At 44.8% G+C, this 17,589-nt stretch overlaps 2 protein-coding genes across 2 annotated transcripts in view; one reads left to right on the top strand and one right to left on the bottom strand.

Moving 5' to 3' along the window:
* Positions 1-236: 236 nt before the first annotated feature.
* The window catches only part of T265_01487 (hypothetical protein), a gene marked incomplete at both ends in the record, with an annotated part of 53,684 nt that continues 36,331 nt past the window's right edge, over positions 237-17,589 (top strand). The window contains one exon of the mRNA XM_009165528.1: positions 237-270. Coding sequence (XP_009163792.1) covers positions 237-270 — 34 coding nt within the window. The remainder of the gene's footprint in view (positions 271-17,589) is intronic.
* T265_01488 (hypothetical protein) lies at positions 8,128-10,343 on the bottom strand (the record flags this gene model as incomplete). The annotated part of the gene is made up of 7 exons (XM_009165529.1): positions 8,128-8,470; positions 9,615-9,715; positions 9,761-9,896; positions 9,942-10,069; positions 10,107-10,184; positions 10,223-10,284; positions 10,318-10,343. 7 exons carry the CDS (start codon positions 10,341-10,343, stop codon positions 8,297-8,299), a joined length of 705 nt encoding a protein of 234 aa, XP_009163793.1.

The raw sequence follows: 17,589 nt of genomic DNA, 5'->3' as shown, positions 1-17,589 counted from the left end.
TCTGTCTGTCTGTCTGTCTGTCTGTCTGTCTGCCTGTCTGTCTGTCTATCTCTTTCTTTCTACCCATTTTTTCACTTGCGCCTTTCAGGTGAACGACAGCCGCTGAACGACAAGAAGAAAACCGGGAAGGAAACTTGGGCAAAATCCTCGATCCTGTTTATCAATCCGTGAATCCATGTCAGCGTCTCGCGGTCTGGAACGGGCTACTTCTCAGGGCCTTATCAATCCGTGAATCCATGTCAGCGTCTCGCGGTCTGGAACGGGCTACTAGTATCTCAGGGCCATAGGGGCCGTATGCGATAATGGTATAAAACCGAATGTCACTATTACCACAACCTTTCGGTTCTTCATTTTCGTGGCCTATGAGGAGTTCATGAAAGAATCCGTAGGATTTTGATAATAAATAGAAACTTGATTTGGTTTATATTCACTGCAACAGCATTTTGAATTGTTTGGTCTAGTCATTCTCCGTCTTTGTGTAAGGTGTAACGTTTTTTAAGTATAATCCCGGGCGACTTACACCGTCTCTACATGCATGTGATGAGAGTGTTGTTGACACAAATCAGCGATACCTAAACCGCCATTCAGCGACTAAGTATAGCTATGCAGTCAAAAATGAGGCAGTTATCGTGCAGGTTCAATTCTTGTGTGACGAACTAACGAAAATTGTTTACGCGGTTGTGGTAATAGCATCAGTTAATGCTGTTGCGGAGCTACGATTGCGGACCTAAAATGGTCATTCCATGCTTGTTCCGCTTGCGGTCCGGGTGTCCACGACATGTGTAGCGGGACCTATTCTGCCGAAGCTGTGCACATCCTCCAGTGGATTGGTGTCAAGTAAGATGATTTCGTGGTATAATATCTTGTTGGTTCAGAGAATAAATCTTCAGAAAAACGCAACATAACTAGAGGGGTGTTGGAGTACTTTCCCAGTCATGAGTGTGGCTCTACTCCTTTGTCCGAAATGAGTCACAGCAATGATATGATGCTGCTGTAGAACATTTTGTGAACGATGTCTCAAGTGGGTGTTGTTCGGAAGATTGTGATGTAAACATACGTCCTTTGTTGCCGAGCACCATGGTCAGTCGGTGATTCTGTTGGTTGAGCCTTGTAGGTGAATTTATCACTAAACGACATTCAACCATCAGTTACTGTTGCTGAGAATAGTGTAGCAGTACATGCTTCCCCCAAAGGCAAGCCATCTAGGCTGAGTGTTGCTAGAAATATCATCGGATATTTCAAGGCAGTTGTCCGCCTGAGATCGTTTGATTTCGATCCTTGCTGTCGCTTCGTGGGAACGTTTACTGTCCAGGTTTTCGCAGGTCGTGTGCCAAGCTGTAGGCTATCCACAAGAGGTGTCACAGGCGCATTAACGGTGAAAATGCTGACAGAAGCATCCACATTTTTAACGGCCTATTACCGATTCTCCTCATTTATTTCAAGGGTACCACTACGGAAAACATTTTTTATAATTCTGTAATTTGCTTGAAATCATTCAAAATAAAATTATTTCCCAACGGATGAGTTCAAACTCCCTGACAACGCAAGCGTCACGGCAACGAAGGAAAATGATATATATATATATATATATATATATGTCTGTGCAAGCAAGCTGACTTGACACGATTGCACTATTATGCTATGCCTGCCACTTGAGGATGATCCGGCCGAAGCAGTTGAGGTCATAGGGGTACGCATACACAGACACCACTTTAAAGATGTTAGGATGAGATCCTTTCAAAGTGTCATGAATATGTTTGAAGATATTTAATATACCAGTTCCACCGCTGGCGCCACCGAGTTTACAGACTTAATATAATTTGGCTTCTTGTAAGTAGATGAACATTTCCACGGGAAATGTGAATGCAAGGAAAATCCTAATATGATCCAAACTTCAAGATGCGTCCAGAAAATAGAGACGCGGTAGTTTTTGGATGTGTAAAAACTATGTGCTTATTAGCGGAATGCCAAAGATTGGAAATAATTCTAGGAAAACAGCGCAGATCGCATGAATGTTTTTGTATCAGAAAGCGATTACAACCGAGATTCCGGCTGGTAGACTGGGATATGTTGCTTAAATTCACAAGATCGGCATGCGAGAGGCGGAGCAGCACTTTACAGTGGATGACAACTGATTTTGTGGCTCCGTTTATTTTGTGCACTATCAATTAATTCCTAGTCATTTGGGAAATAAATGAACAAATGACAAGCGGACTGAGAGAGAACATCCACAAGGTTCGAACAGTGTTCATTATGTACAGTTTTCGAGCACTATTAACCACGGACGGGAATCACTACACGACAGGGCAATCTCAATAACCTACATCCTTCATTTTACACCTAGAAAGAGACCAGAGCATCATTTTCTGGATATAACGTCACCGGAGAATATACGCATCTTCCTTTGAGTCAGAACAGAATGACAATATAAATAATTGCCCGCCAGTTCCAGATGCCAAAATAATAATGAATGGCATGTATCAGCCTGTCATTGTACCGGAATGCCGTTTGAATAGCGTGCTTTAGGCTGTCCGATTGATGGGTGAGCCATTTGAGTCGATCATTTGAATTTTCTAACAAGTATTTTTGCCCGTATTTTCGCCAAGATGGACGGCCCCTGATTGTGCCTAAGTTGGGCGCTTGAAGGCAATGGGCTGGGAAGTTTGACACAAGTGTAAATTCCTTAGCCCTAAGTAGCTACAGCTGGAAAGTCATGTACATGCCAGCTGCCATCAGGGTAGTCCACGACCCATGGGTATGGTTACAACCATGTGTTTTAAGAATTGGGCTATCGAGAGCGGTCAAGGCGGGCAGCATTAATAGAACGTCGGTAGGGTCGCAACAAGATGGCATTGGCAAGAAGGATGCCACTAAATTATTTACAACTAACCGTTTGGATGGAAAATGGACCAGTCTCACAATCGGTTTGTAATAATCTAAACCAGTTATGGGTCTTGAAAAAATCCACTCAATAAAGAACGAAATTTTCACGTAATTCCATAAGTCCATGCTGCCAAACAACCAGCCACGCCGGCCTGAAGTTGAAACAGTTTATTGTTCAATATCGATTCACTATATCCCCTAGTACAACATAATACTAACTCAGAACCACGTCAGGACATGGGCTGGTGTGAGGGAAAAGTCTACCCCGGACCCACCTGGTATCACTGCTTCTCTGATTTGGTTCAGCGTTCACTATCGGACCAATGATCGTCACACACTATGTTGGTGGATACCCGGCACTATGCGACAGTGCGGATCTGCGTGCAGAGATCCAGAGTGGGTTCTTCCTGGTGGTGCCAAATATGCAACGCTATTCAGTGTTCACTATATGTGTTATGACTGATCTAAAAATATAACAAAAACTGCCACCATTCTACCGTGATTTCTAGCGTCAGTTTTGTGAAACACGGCAAAAATCTACTCGAAGAATTTAAGATAATGCTTGTATGCATATTTATGGAAAATCAAACTTCACTGAATGCGACTTCCGGCCAAATGCCTCTAAAACATTGAATTTTCGGGCAACTGACTGAAACTCAAACACCAGAATCACACAAGAGAAATCAGCAAGTACAAAAACACCGAATCTCTGCAGCTGCCACATCGTGCACTCGCACACCGACGTCTTAGCTTACATAAACAAAATAAAAACCACTAAGTGTGGAGAACGGGCCGGGTTCTTTTACTAACAGTGCAGACGAAGATGAACGGATATCGCGGACCGTCTCAAACTTCAGACATGACACTTAAGAGCATCAGCGCTTTTCGACCTAAAACAAGACACATCACCCAACTCTGCTTTTACATGTGAATGGTATTTTGTTCGTGTCCCCATAAAGTGTATAAGTTGCTGATCAACAACCACCGGACACAAAAGCAAGTCGAACATAGTGGGAAGCGGAGATCACACAGTAGACAAATCAGAACCCCGGGACCAACAGTGGACGATCTAAGTTAAATAAGTCGAGGCCAGTCGGTATTACAAATAAAAGCAGGGCATATATACAACAGCTCAATAAGGCTTCCGAAAGCAGTTCTTTCATTGTATTTGGATAATTGACACGCACCAGTTTGTAACAGAACCAGCTGCCAGGCGAACTTGATTGAGATGAGGATAGCACCTGTGGCAGGTTCACCACTCAAAGGTGTAGACTGCCACTGCTGGACGATATTTCTACGAAGATGACCAATTGCGTGCAACATTCAAAACTAAATTATTCAGATGTCCACGGAGAATTCAGGAAACAGACTATTAACAAGAACTGTGACCTGTTCCTGCAGGCACTTGTCGTCCAGAGTGAACAGTGTTAGCTGATTATGAAATCAATGCTGTGAGGTAAACAGAGTCGATATAATCCTCAACGACCCCACCATTGATAGAGTGACTGAGAGAGAGCCCTGATTTTGAGTAGATTCCATCTGTCAACCGACAAACCTATGGTTTGTACTAAAGAAGGACGATTGCGTTGGGATACCTGTAAAACCCACATTCACTTCACATTCGAATGAACAGCCTTCTTGTCCAGGCGCAATTATTCTAATGGGTCAACGAGAAGAACTGGACTAGTTTTACTCTTATTAGAGCTCATCACCAGCGCAGATCATTAGACATGTCGGCGTTTGCACTCCGGATATCTGACACAAAGGTCCAGCGTATTACCACTACCGGCTAGAATCGCCTGATGCTATATCCTGTCCGATTACAAATTAACCACACTGCTGAGCATCCACTCATGGTTGAATGGTAGTGTTCACTTAATAACCAAAATATCGCGTATTCGAATTTCTCTATAGCTTCAGCACTAACCGTCAAAGTAGAGTGTAAAACAGACGTAATACACTACTAGTAAAATTGTTGGAGATTCTTCGGCAGGCCACGACCGGTTCCGCTCTTCTTGAGGCTCAAAAGGTAGGCGCAGTCTCTCGCAGATGAGTCTCGCAAAACCTCTTTTTGCAAATAAGTGTATTTTGCTAATCTCGTGTAATTCGGTTTCAAATAGAATGTAAAGTTGACGGAAACTCGGGGACTGAGCCCCTAGAAGAGCGGCATCGGTCGTGGACTGTCGGAGAGTTTTCAGCAACCTTATGAGTGATGTGAGATGTAGTCTATACATACACCACGATATCTCAAATACCGTACCAACTGAAGCATGAGGCGGCCGAGTGCAACACATTCAGTTGCTTAGAAACGTCATAAACGAGCGTCTCATCTGGGTTCCAGATGAGTCACTCGTAAAACTAAATTTGTTCGCAAATGAGGATATTTAACTAAAGCACACAATATATGAAAAACAAAGATGACACATGCAGGGGATGGAACAGGAAGCACCAGCCCTCAGGAAGTTACCAACCCCGGTGGTTTCCGAAACAAGGGAATAGGAGTCGTTCATGATAGACAGAGTTTCTTCGCCCTACACAGTGTTGCAAGAGGTGACGCAAAACGCGCACATATCGCAACCCTACTCAAATATTGGATTCACAAACCAAACAAATCAATCAGAACCGACTTACCTAGCGCCTGCAAGACGGAATCATTTCGGATTCAACTGCCACTCGGGACAGATATGCAAAGCACTACAAAAACCAGGTATAACCGGGTTTAACGAGGTATAAAACCGGTATAACCTGGTCAACTCATTCCAAAGATTGAATCTCTGAGAGGACCGCGACGTTACTGGAGACCCGGCGACAGTGCCTTCCTGACCGCAAGCACAACTCAGCTCGACGCATCATCCGCTGCTAGGCGAGACTGATTGTCTGTGGAGAGCGAGAGGCTTGGTAAAGCCGAAAGGAAGAAATGGAAAACGCGAAAAATTCTGGAGACGTCCACAGGTCGTTCTACTTGATTGGTCTTCGACAGCTTCTTGTCAGCAAAACCATCATGGACCAAAGTGACTCTATGATATCCAGCAGAGGAAAACGCTAGGACTCCTAAGCAACATTCACTTGTCCATCTGCTACCGTTCTGACAGCCTTCGACAGAAAGTTAGACTGTGAAAATAGAGCCCCATCGGCTCAAATAGTGTCCAGGAACTCAAACAGCATCGTGTTGCTGAACCTCACGATCTTCTTCAAGGTCCATGGATTTCTCAACCAGTGCCCGTCCAGCCTACGTACGTCCATCTGGGAGAAAAAGGCTTTCCCACACAACTGGAGTGACTCACAAATAATGTCTATTCTCCAAAAGGGATTCTAGCGTTAGATATGACCACAGAGCGTCAGCCTGATCCGCTTCTAGTGTCCCTGATTCTTTACCTCAAGGCGGCAAGCGAACTCTTGACCCACGAGTACCATGCAGGATTTCGACTGGCAAGAGACTGCGTCGACCACATCTTCACGTTATATCAAGCGTTGGAACAGGGCTATATATGTACTTATGACAAAAAATCTTGGTGTTCCCTGACTTCAAGTGTGCGTCCGACTCTGCCGATCGATCAATACTGTTAACCACACTTCTCACCAGGGTGTGCCCCAAAATTTTGTGAAAACAATCGGGTCCCTATATTCACATAACTCTGGGCATGTGTATGGTGACTGCTCGAAAAGCTTCACTAAAAAAGCGGCACCTCAAAAGACTGTCCACTCACTCTGGTCTTGCTCAATTTCGCCGTCGATTGAATAATGAGGCGAACCCTGGGAAAACTCCAAAACTCCGGTTTCTAGACCGTTGCTGGCGAGAATATTACTGATCTGTAGCACACAGACGATACAGTCGGGGCGAACCATAAGTACTGCTGAATAAACTGGTCACCATTATACCAGCTTTCGACGTGCGCCTTCAAATTACAGAGCCACGCATTAAACCCCATGCCCCTTAAAATTCAAGCAGTCACTGGTCGTCGTGGAAAACTCTACATACCTTGTTAGTTGCATTCTTTACGACGGAAATGTCTGGTGGAGTCAATGCACAAATTTCAAAGGCACAAATAACATTTGCTAATTTACATCATTTGTAGCGTCCAGCGGGAAACCACTGAGTCTCCGAGGTTATTGACCTTTGATGTACCAGAAGCGTTTCTGTTGTCGAATGGTATCAATAGATTAGTACCGACGTAATTAGCAAACGAGTATTTGGTTGTGAAGCGGGTACTTCAGTCATGGAAAGCATCTAGCAACGTCCTCTGCGGTGGTTTGGCCATGTGATATGCATGTCGATATACTACTTATTAAGACGAGTAGGGTTATCCGTGCTTCCTATAGATTGACGCAAACTTCGAGCTAAACTAAGTATGACTTGACAGGATTTGAAAGATAAAAACAATTTAGGTGCTGTTGGTGCGGTCCGCCTTGAAGAATAGGAACTAGGTCGTTCCCCACTTTTGGTTGAAGATAATGCAACAAATGCCCATTAGTCGATGTCAGTGGCACTCGTCAGATTCTTTTCGAACTGTCTGATTGAGTGCTTGGAGTGCAGGTATATGTCAGCATCAGGCCCCTTCTGCCACCCTTTCTTTTGTCTTCTTTTCCCCCTAAGTCTCCAAATAGGTAACCCATGTGGTTGTACGACGCAGGATCATCGGTTTCAACACTGATTTTGCTACCTCTGGCGCTCGTCTGTGTTGTTGAGTAATACAGAGCTAGTTTCCAGTGGTAACATGCGGCCGGTTTTGTCTGTTATGTAGAACATCGTAGCAATCTGTTGTGAATATGCTAAGGGAACTTCAACCGAATTGCTAACAATCCTTCCCAAATGCCATGGGTCAGAAGGGAATGCATTTCAAAATTAGTTCGGCGGACATACTCGTCTAGTTGATACGGTAAGCTCCAGAGGAGCAGCGAAACCGTCAATCCCATATTACAGTTGCGCAAAGTCATGTTATCTGAACATCAGACATGAAGTTGATAAGAGAACTCAGTTTTTTATGTGCAGGAGTGTTCCACAAATGAACTGAAAAGCTTGAAGACGGACGGAGGACAAATAATCTACTTCAGAGTCAAAGCCAACTCTCTATAATTTACGTTGAAGAAGCGAGCAGAACGAGACTAGGGTCCGCGATCCATTTCAAGACCTCGAAGAGACTGAATTCATGTACCTTGTGCTAATCGTCCCCTTATAAGCACACGATGGCAGTAAAAAGGTCTCTTTACCCCATCCAGAAACAAGATTAGAAAACAAGCTTCATAACCAGATTTATCCAAAAATAGCTGGAAGATTGGTAAAGAAAACATTCAATTACATCATTAAGATCGGAACAAACGTAGGAGGATATCTAGTCAGTGATGGAAAAATATTCGCCAAAAATGATCGAAGCAGTCAGAGGAATTGATTTCACACACGCATGCTGGACACTACCTAAATGTTCACAAAAATATTCTTCAGCAGCAGATACCGTAAAAGTAATGCAGTGTTGCGTGCATCGTCTATTCCACAATGTGGTCGACCTTCGAATGTGAGTCCAACCAGACGTAGAGCATCAGAAAGTCCACCATGCCATCGCTGTTTCGCTTGGCTTGAACCAAGCCACTGCTAAATCACAAAGACAGATGAACGATAATACGACAGAGATTAGGGCAAAAACTACCACAAGTCTGGAAGTGATGTCATAGTGCTACGAATGTATATTTCCATTTTTTTGTCACGAGCTCCATAACAGTGAGAGTTCGAAAGTAAAAATGCTATTGCACGAAACAAGACAATCACTTTCATGTTTCCATTATGAACTTTTGGAATGAACAATTTGGGGACATCAGTAAAAGGCCACTTGAGGTTCGTACGGTCCCAATTACGCCCGGTTGGAAATACAACTAGATATGGATGCTGCTCGATGTTAGCGCTATTTCTGTTGTCAGTATCTATCCAGATTTTCTGAACTAGTGTCTGGATGTATGTGAACCTTGAGATGACTGTGGTGGACGCGCAGGAAGCCCTACTTTATCTACCTTTATTCTTATCTTCGCAACAAGGCTTTCAAAGAAATTATGGTTGTACGGTAGCGAGGCATCACTGCTGAGCATGACCATATACTCTCCAATTGGGTTCAGTACTCGGAAACTGGACGATTATTCCCTGGTGAATATGCAACGCCCTCTACATTTAGCTCTGTGTCAACATCTTACGCGTTCTCTTAGCATTTTTACAGGTTGGAACCGTCTTTCGTAAGCTCGCAATTTCTTACATCACCCGAAACCTAGTGAACTCTATTTCAATGCACATTGGTGTCAGACACTATCTCCTTGTTTACTGGTACACACACATTCACATTTTATCAACTTATCGAATGTACCGTAAATTTACAGACTACATTACGGAGTTCCACTCCCACCGGATAAAAGACGACACTACAGACAGAACTTGAATTCGTCTGGTCGTGCAGTTTTTTTCTCGTCCGTAGTTGCCACATGACCCGAAGACTAGGAAAATACAAAGTTGACTGAGACTATAAAATAGGCATCGGAATCTCAGGGTTAGAATCTAACACAGATGTTCGATGAGTGGCTTAAGCTTAAACCTTGGAAATGGAGAACAATCACCCAGAAAACAGGTAAGAAAAATCCTCTTTTTTCCTCTTTTCAACTATGGTTGCCATGCATGAGAATCGTACATACGAAGGTAAGGTGAAATTATTTGTTCATTTACAAAGGCTTATGAAAATTCAAAAGGGTCAACTAACCTGAAATATTGCTTTCATATCGATTCGGTTGAGCAGATCATTTGGTAAAGGTAACTTTTTCCGTCTACACTCGTTCCACAAGCAAGTACCAATGTCCCAGTCTGTACACAAATAAAACATCAGTCACGATGGACAAAACCACCAACCTGTCCAAGTTACGAAAATTGCTGTAGCGGCATCTGTTGGTTTGAACCTGCAACTCAACTGTTCTTTTTTCTGTTTCAACCAAAGATCGAATTCTTTTAACACTACAGATAGGTCGTCCGCCTTTTTCACACTGTCCTGGGTCGGTCAAGCTGTGGGTAAAGGAGTCGCTGGTAGACAGACCTGATGTATTCCAGTTAATTTCGTACAGAAGTCGCTCAATATCGGGTTTTCCGTAGGTCGCACGTAACGTCTGAAGCTATCCACAATACGTCCATCCACAGAGTCCATAACTACAACCGGAAATTCAACTTCTCATACTTGGATGAACACAAGATATGGACTTACTTATCTCCGGCAGCATGGTATCGGACTGATCCTTGCAACAAGTAGATTCAAAGTCCAACACAAAATACCACCGCACCTCTTCAAACCTCGTAGTTCTACCATAAAGAAGCACTTACTATTGGTAAAGTGTGGCGGTTGTGCCTTGGGTCCGTAGAACGGATATACTGCCCCACAAGCACTGAAGCGTATTAGATTATGCTGGGTTCCTTACACTGCCTTTTGTATAGTATTTTCCATTATGAAGATAAGCACGCCACATCAATTCGGAAGCCTGGGAGTCCTCGCATGTGGCGCATCGGGGAATGTTAAAAGCTTATGGAAGTGTTCAGTGTTGAACAAACTCACTGGAAGGTATATGGCAAATATTAAGCTGCTGCTTTTCAAGTGTATCGATAAAAGCGTGTATACGTTAACCCACTACTTATCAATGGAACAAGCGTTTTTTTCACTCCCATCAAGCATAGCGACTCTCACGTTGCTCTAGTCCAACTGTGAGGATTACTTCTTTCCATCAGTTGTGGAGTGGTGAAGTGGATCTCTTCCAGACACGAGCCTGAAGTGAAAAATGACTGATCATAAGTTGCGCGTGCGTAGTGCAGCGTGGTAGAGCATTCCACTGATTACTGATACGTCGTACAAAGCCACAGAAAAGAAAAGGTCCACTTTGAATTTAGTGACATGTAGAATGTAAAGGTGCCAAGCACGGATGTTCATCACTGTTGTCAAAGATGGTGCACTTGGTGGCTTTGTTCTTGCTGGCATCGACGACGAACACGGCCAAGACGTTTACGATGACGCAAAGAACCATGAGAATTGGTAATTGATCAGCTGTTGATAAGGTGCCAAGCACGGATGTTCATCACTGTTGTCAAAGATGGTGCACTTGGTGGCTTTGTTCTTGCTGGCATCGACGACGAACACGGCCAAGACGTTTACGATGACGCAAAGAACCATGAGAATTGGTAATTGATCAGGTGGCTGTTGATATGTTTGTCGAGCTTGCAAATCAACAGCAAGCTGATCAATTACTATGTAATGCACCCGAGCTACTAGTATTCCAACAAATAACCATGAGAATGTTGGCCATGGTGCGGTTTGTTACGCATGCATGACGAACCCATGATGAGCCAAACTAATGATGCCTTGCGCAGTAAGCGCCATTTCTCACGTTGAATAAAAGAGAACTCCGAGAAGGGAAGGACATTATTTCGCATCCGATCTACGCAGAGCAATTATCACAGACAGCAACATGTGTTGGCTCTGATGTTTGACTGCTAAAAAACACTAATTTCATCTAGTTATACTTAAGGCCTTAAAAAAAAAAGAAGAGAAAAGAGTGGGAGAGGGAAACGACTTGGTGCTAGTCTATCGCAAGTATTGTGACGTGCCTACAGTTCAAATTTTAATTCAATTTGTCAACTGTAAACGGTGTGCCACAGGCACATTGGTTTGGCTACCACATTTTTGACCACTGGGAAGTGGGCGTGTAGCCCACTTTCAAGCAAATGATTGACTATTGCTGAAGCCGGTATTGATCACACTTGAATCAGTAGTCGTATTTGGACGTGGGGGGGGGGCAGATAAGATCAAATGCTGCTCTATCCAAATCGGGGTAGGTCCCGTCTGTCTAAGTCGACGGGCACTCACAAGTGGAATGGCATACGTGATAAAGATCTTTCAGATGTGACATTTTTAAAGGTCATCTGATAACCAGTGTATCGAACGCAACTACCCGCATTCGTGTGGGGAGTTGACGGCGCGGTTGAACAATACACACGGCGGACAGCATGCAAATCTGACCCCAAACTGAAGCCGGTTTTGAACACACTTGAATCAGTAGTCGGATTTGGACGTGGGGGGGGGGGCAGATAAGATCAAATGCTGCTCTATCCAAATCGGGGTAGGTCCCGTCTGTCTAAGTCGACGGGCACTCACAAGTGGAATGGCATACGTGATAAAGATCTTTCAGATGTGACATTTTTAAAGGTCATCTGATAACCAGTGTATCGAACGCAACTACCCGCATTCGTGTGGGGAGTTGACGGCGCGGTTGAACAATACACACGGCGGACAGCATGCAAATCTGACCCCAAACTCATTCTAGCATATTCGCACACACCTGATGGTACAAATGGGGTGTGAGTTAGCTTAGCTGAGCTATGCTCTGCTATACTAATCTCTGTTGTCCTGCGCTTAGCCCTGATAAATCGGTCACACGTGGTGTGCGAGCGCATGCAAGACTGATTGTAGAAACCTGGTGTTGTGAACGGTCGAGATATTTTAGCTGGTGTATACATAAGTCCGCTCCCACATATTTCCGTAACATTATCAATATTGACATATACACACATCACGGGTAAATGCAAACCACTGGGTGGGGATTTTCATGCATTTCGTGGGCTTCAATTAGCCAGTAGAAATCTAAATGTACCATTGACAAACTGTAAATCATTGACGACTTTCGGCTGCACCATCAAGAGGTGATTTCGGATTCGTGTGTAACCAACTGAAGTCTTGCATCACACCGATTAGCACAAATCAAAAGTAACACCAGTGGAAATGCCTGATCAACACATAAAGAAACACATTCACTGTGTTCATCGACGACGTCTTCTAGCATGGCGATGATTGCTAAGCTAGGAATTCTTGTCGCTATCAATAAATGATAGCACATGAGGTGTGAACATAATGAAGAGCATCCACCTTGGCGATTTGAAGGTGCCACACGTATAATGAATTTGGACATAACTGAATAACCTAGTTTGGGTCATGAATCAAGGATACCATTGTACAGCTATGCAGGAGCGATATACACTGGCATGGTGGCCAATGTTATCAATCTAAAGTCGAGGGGCGTTGAACCACACTAGAAAGAGCTAAGACATATATGATCTTGACATCAAATTAACCTCTCAACTGCAGGAACACAAGTCTGAGCTGAAAGTAGTGGAAAGTGGATCATTAAAGGTGGTGTGATTCACTGACAGGCGCTCTCTTCGAGTCGTAAACTAATGCATTTCACTGAAAGATCGTGATATGAAACATGTATCAACCTAAAGGGTCAGCTATTCGAAAAACCAAGGACTGTCACCGTCTAGGTGAGATGACCTTTTGTGGCACGATGACACTTCACCTCAGCAACCTGGGGCAAACCAGAGGACGCACGGGGTCATTGCTATCACTTGTCAATGGATAAAGGTCTGACAAATACAGTCTCCTGGCATCCAGATTGGGCGTTGTTCCAAAACAGACGGACTCTCGTAGTAAACTAACGTAAACCACCGCTGCCTTGTGGCTAAGTTTTCGAGCCTAAGGCCTTGGTAAGAAAATCTAACTGTCCTGCTATCCAGAAATGGGTATCTTAGAAGTATGTCATATGCTACCAAGAAATACTCGGACACAAGCACTTTTACACCATATCCGTTGCCGTGTACATCTGCAACTTCGGAAAGAACAGCCCAGGTTTGTTGAGTGGATCAAATATCGCAAGAAGCGTTCGTCAACTTACATCATTTGGGGCGTCGGAACGAAATTCCACCGAAGATAAAGGGCTGTGTATACGGCGCAACTGTAAGAGCGGCCCTACTCAATGGTGATGAGATTTGGACCCGCTGTTTCGAAGACCTTAGGCACTTCCAAGTGTTTGATCACCGGAGTAAACGGATTGCAGAAAATCCGCAGCGAAGTGGTGCGTAAGCGGATACTTGGCAGTGAATCCGATTCATCGAAGCAGCATAGTAAACTGGTTGAAGTGGTTGTCAAATGTGCTACCTATGTCCAACCATCGTCTATCAAAGGCGTTGCTTTCTATTTCGGGTGACTGTTAGCGAAGGTTCGCGGGGAATAGACCACGATACGGCAACGTGAAACGAAAGCGACTAGTGTCCAAATAACAGCTGTGGAATCTTCGAGCCTTTCTGGTCAAAGTACATCACCATCGACAGCATGACATTAGTGAAGCTGAGGAAAATACTTCTTACCGAGAGTTATCCGGGCTGATTCGTCGAGCAACAAGCACTGACATACTTACGGGTGATATGAATGCCAAAGATTGTCGTCTGAGCTCCTTGGAATGACATTTGGGCGGTCGATTCGGAGTTGATGCTCGTCGAACAGACAACAAAGAGCGAATCCTTTATCGTGTGCTGATTATGATTCAAGTGGTCGGAACCTGACCTCTGCCCCTCGACTTCCCTGTTTAGGCTTGGGCAACCTGACAGGATCCGGCCCTCGTGCTTCCTTCGGGTAGCATGACAACCAGGCACCAAAAGGGTGTTACAGCTGAACGTTTCTTTATTATGAACTGTTTCTGCACAGACTTTCGCATCCCGTAACCTAGCGGCCAGCCACTGCGAACCAACAGTGGACCCGGTTGGAGCAAGTGGCCACCAGTCATCGGTGGAGAGCCACGATTGAAGACTGTCGCTCGTTTTGGGGCACACAACTTGATTCCGATCACGTCATGGAGCGTGATTTCCTGGGAGTTTATTTCTCTTTAGGTCCTCCCAAGTCAGAAAGAAGCATACCAATCCACCATATTCGAAGAATTATAATAGCTTGACAGCATAGATCTGACCTAGCTCAACAACTCTCTACAGTAAACCAATACTGTACTGGTAGTATGCACGTGGGTGAAGCATGGCCAAATGTGGAAACAGGTATGCAAGCGGCGTTCAGTAGTGTGGCTGACTTTTCAAATTCGACCAAAAGACCACGGCATGTCATCCAGATCGCTATCTATGATTAATGCCAGGAAACCCATACCAGCAGTCAACGAGTACGACCGGGCACGTAACTCTCTCAAACGCCAAGTAGTGAAGAGCTTAAGGAAAGACCAAGACTATGGTGAACACTGAAAGTTCGAAAGATGGAGAAGGCTCTTGCTACGTGGAACAGCCGTGCTCTATATTAATTAATACGATCGACTGGCCCTGGGAAAACAATCGTCAGTGAAACGATAAGCGGAATGATGACTTATTAATCCACTTGAAAAAACGCCGACTGAAAAGATGGGCCGAACACTGCAAATAACAGTTTAGCCGGCCTTCGTAACACAGCCTCTGGAGACAAGCAACACGAGCAAAGTGAAAATTTTAATCGACCGTCGGGAGAAAAAAGTACGAACTATCCGCACTGAGATGTGAGAAGGCAGAAGGACTGTATAGTCCGGGTCAAGCCCTGCTTAAAGAAGAGGGAGAACCCTTGGTGACCCATCTAACGAAGCTCATTGGTGGGATATGGAGAAGAAAGCTCCTGAAGAATGGGACATGTTGACAATATTTCCTATCTTTCAACGAACGCTGCGTGAAGGCCACAGTGGCACGAGCCTACTGACTGTGGCTTCTTAAGTGCTCCCCGGTATTTTCAATCGTACGTTGACTGAACATAGGAGATAAATCCGTGAAAACCTAGCTGCGTTCCGTCCTGCAAGAAGATGCGTTGACCAAATCTTCACCTTCCGACAGATTCTGGAACAGTGACACTGCTTCTGTCGACTAACATGTGTTCTCTTTTTTGACTGGAAAGCTGTCTTCGACTATGTGGACTATCGGGTACTATGGCAGTGTCCACAAATTATTGATCCTCATTAGGGCAATGCACGCAAACCCCCGCGGATGCGTGAAGTTCTATGGTAAGCTCCCTTCTGAGTTCACCACATCAAGTAGTGTCAAGAAAGGTTGTCCTCTTTCGTCCTTCCTCTTGAAATTTTTTATTCATACGATTATGAAGACCCACTACTAGCCTCTAATGCTCGTGGACCTTCGTACCAATGACGTCAAAACACTCAGTGTTTGACCATCGATGTCTTCAGAGCATTGCCCGAGTCTGGTGAGAATACCCGATCAATAGTGATGGAGTACGTCGAATGGTTTCTGAAAGAAATAACTAACCCACGACAGATGAACTGATCACATTCCATAAGTTGCGCTGGCTTGGCCACGTGCTCCGTATGCCAGTCGACAAACTCCCCCGGAGGGGCCTTTTCGCACAACCACACGAGGGATGAAAACGACCCATGGATGTCAGACAGTGACTTGGCAGTAAAAAATATAAGAAAAACTCAGCTGTGCTGGTCAATGCTCTCTCCCTGGATAGGGACTCCTAGACGGGACATACCAATGGTTAGAGACCTTGACGCCCTCAACGTCGACATTCAGGCCATTGGCCTCAACGCAAAGCTTCCCTCCCAATCTCCCAAATGAAAAGTGCACTGGCAACCGTGCGCTTAGGATACTTCCACCAAAGCGCAGCTATCTACCATATCTCTCCAAACCATAGACGAACAGCATCATCATTGTCAGGAACCGCGTACTCTCTGTACGAGTAGTGGTCACACTGAAAAATTGTATATTCGGGTAGGAAGACTTCGGGGCCCCGAATACCGTCCTATGACTATGCTTCACAAAATCCGATGATATTAGGATGGATTTTGCACACCTCGGTTTTAATATTAAGTCTCCTATGGAACGGGTTGGGAAAACTCGCATAAAGCACAACTAGCGTTTTACCTGTTCTTCTACCCACCACGTTGGGGCGGGATAGCTTAGTGGTTAGAACGCGAACTTACTGACCAAAGATCCGTGGTTCGAACACGACCTCCGCCTCTCGACTTTCCGTGTCTAGGCTTGGACAACCTGGCAGTATCCTAGCTCCCGTGCTTCCTTCGGGTGGCATGACAGCTAGGAACCGAAAGGGTGTTACAACTGAACGGTTTGTCCACAAAGCGATGGGCTACTTGATCAGCTGTTTTAGAACTACTTGACAATCCTTGAGCAGCACCCTGGTTTCCAAAAAGACGGGATATTTGAGGTGCGAGAACAGTTCGTCACTCCTCCCTATACGCGCAAACAACTGTATCCCTTTCACACCGACATCAAGGCGAAAGTCGTGGAGTATCTCCGAAACCTACAACGGCATAGATTACTGTAGGTCGACCTACAGGATCCTGTTGTTCATTAACCACTCAAGTGGTTGATAGTCAATCCTGACTCACGGGGACTAAGTAGCTTGCGAAAAAATGCTTTTGAAAGAGTGCATATCATCATGCCGTTCACTAAGCATTGCTTTCCTGGTACACAAAACAACACGCACTGCTCACCCTATGGAATTCCATGGTAGAGGCAAGATCATAAGTCTCCGCAAGCAGCCCCAGACTCAAACCACTCGGTTCGGGGGAGAGGGTCGGTGCATATACATTGGCCGTCATTTGCATGATCATCGAGCCCAACTGCATTACCACCATCACGGAATCACGGAGTGATACACAGGATCGAGGCTTTTGCCCAAGTTTCCCGGGTCGGTTTTGTTCTTGTCGGTCAGTGGCTGTCGTTCACCTGAAAGGCACAAGTGAAAAAAGGGTGTAGCACTGCTCTTTATGTTCTCAGCGCGGGGCAGTATGCTCGCCAGCGCGAGGATTCGCATAAATAAATGTCTAATAGTGCTTTAAATTGGGTTCGAGAAGGAGCATGTACAACCGTCGGAG

Source organism: Opisthorchis viverrini (assembly GCF_000715545.1).
Source record: "Opisthorchis viverrini unplaced genomic scaffold opera_v5_16, whole genome shotgun sequence".
NCBI lineage: Eukaryota > Metazoa > Platyhelminthes > Trematoda > Opisthorchiida > Opisthorchiidae > Opisthorchis > Opisthorchis viverrini.
The sequence above is the reverse complement of the archived record's forward strand: the minus strand, read 5'-3'. Positions and strand labels throughout refer to the sequence as shown.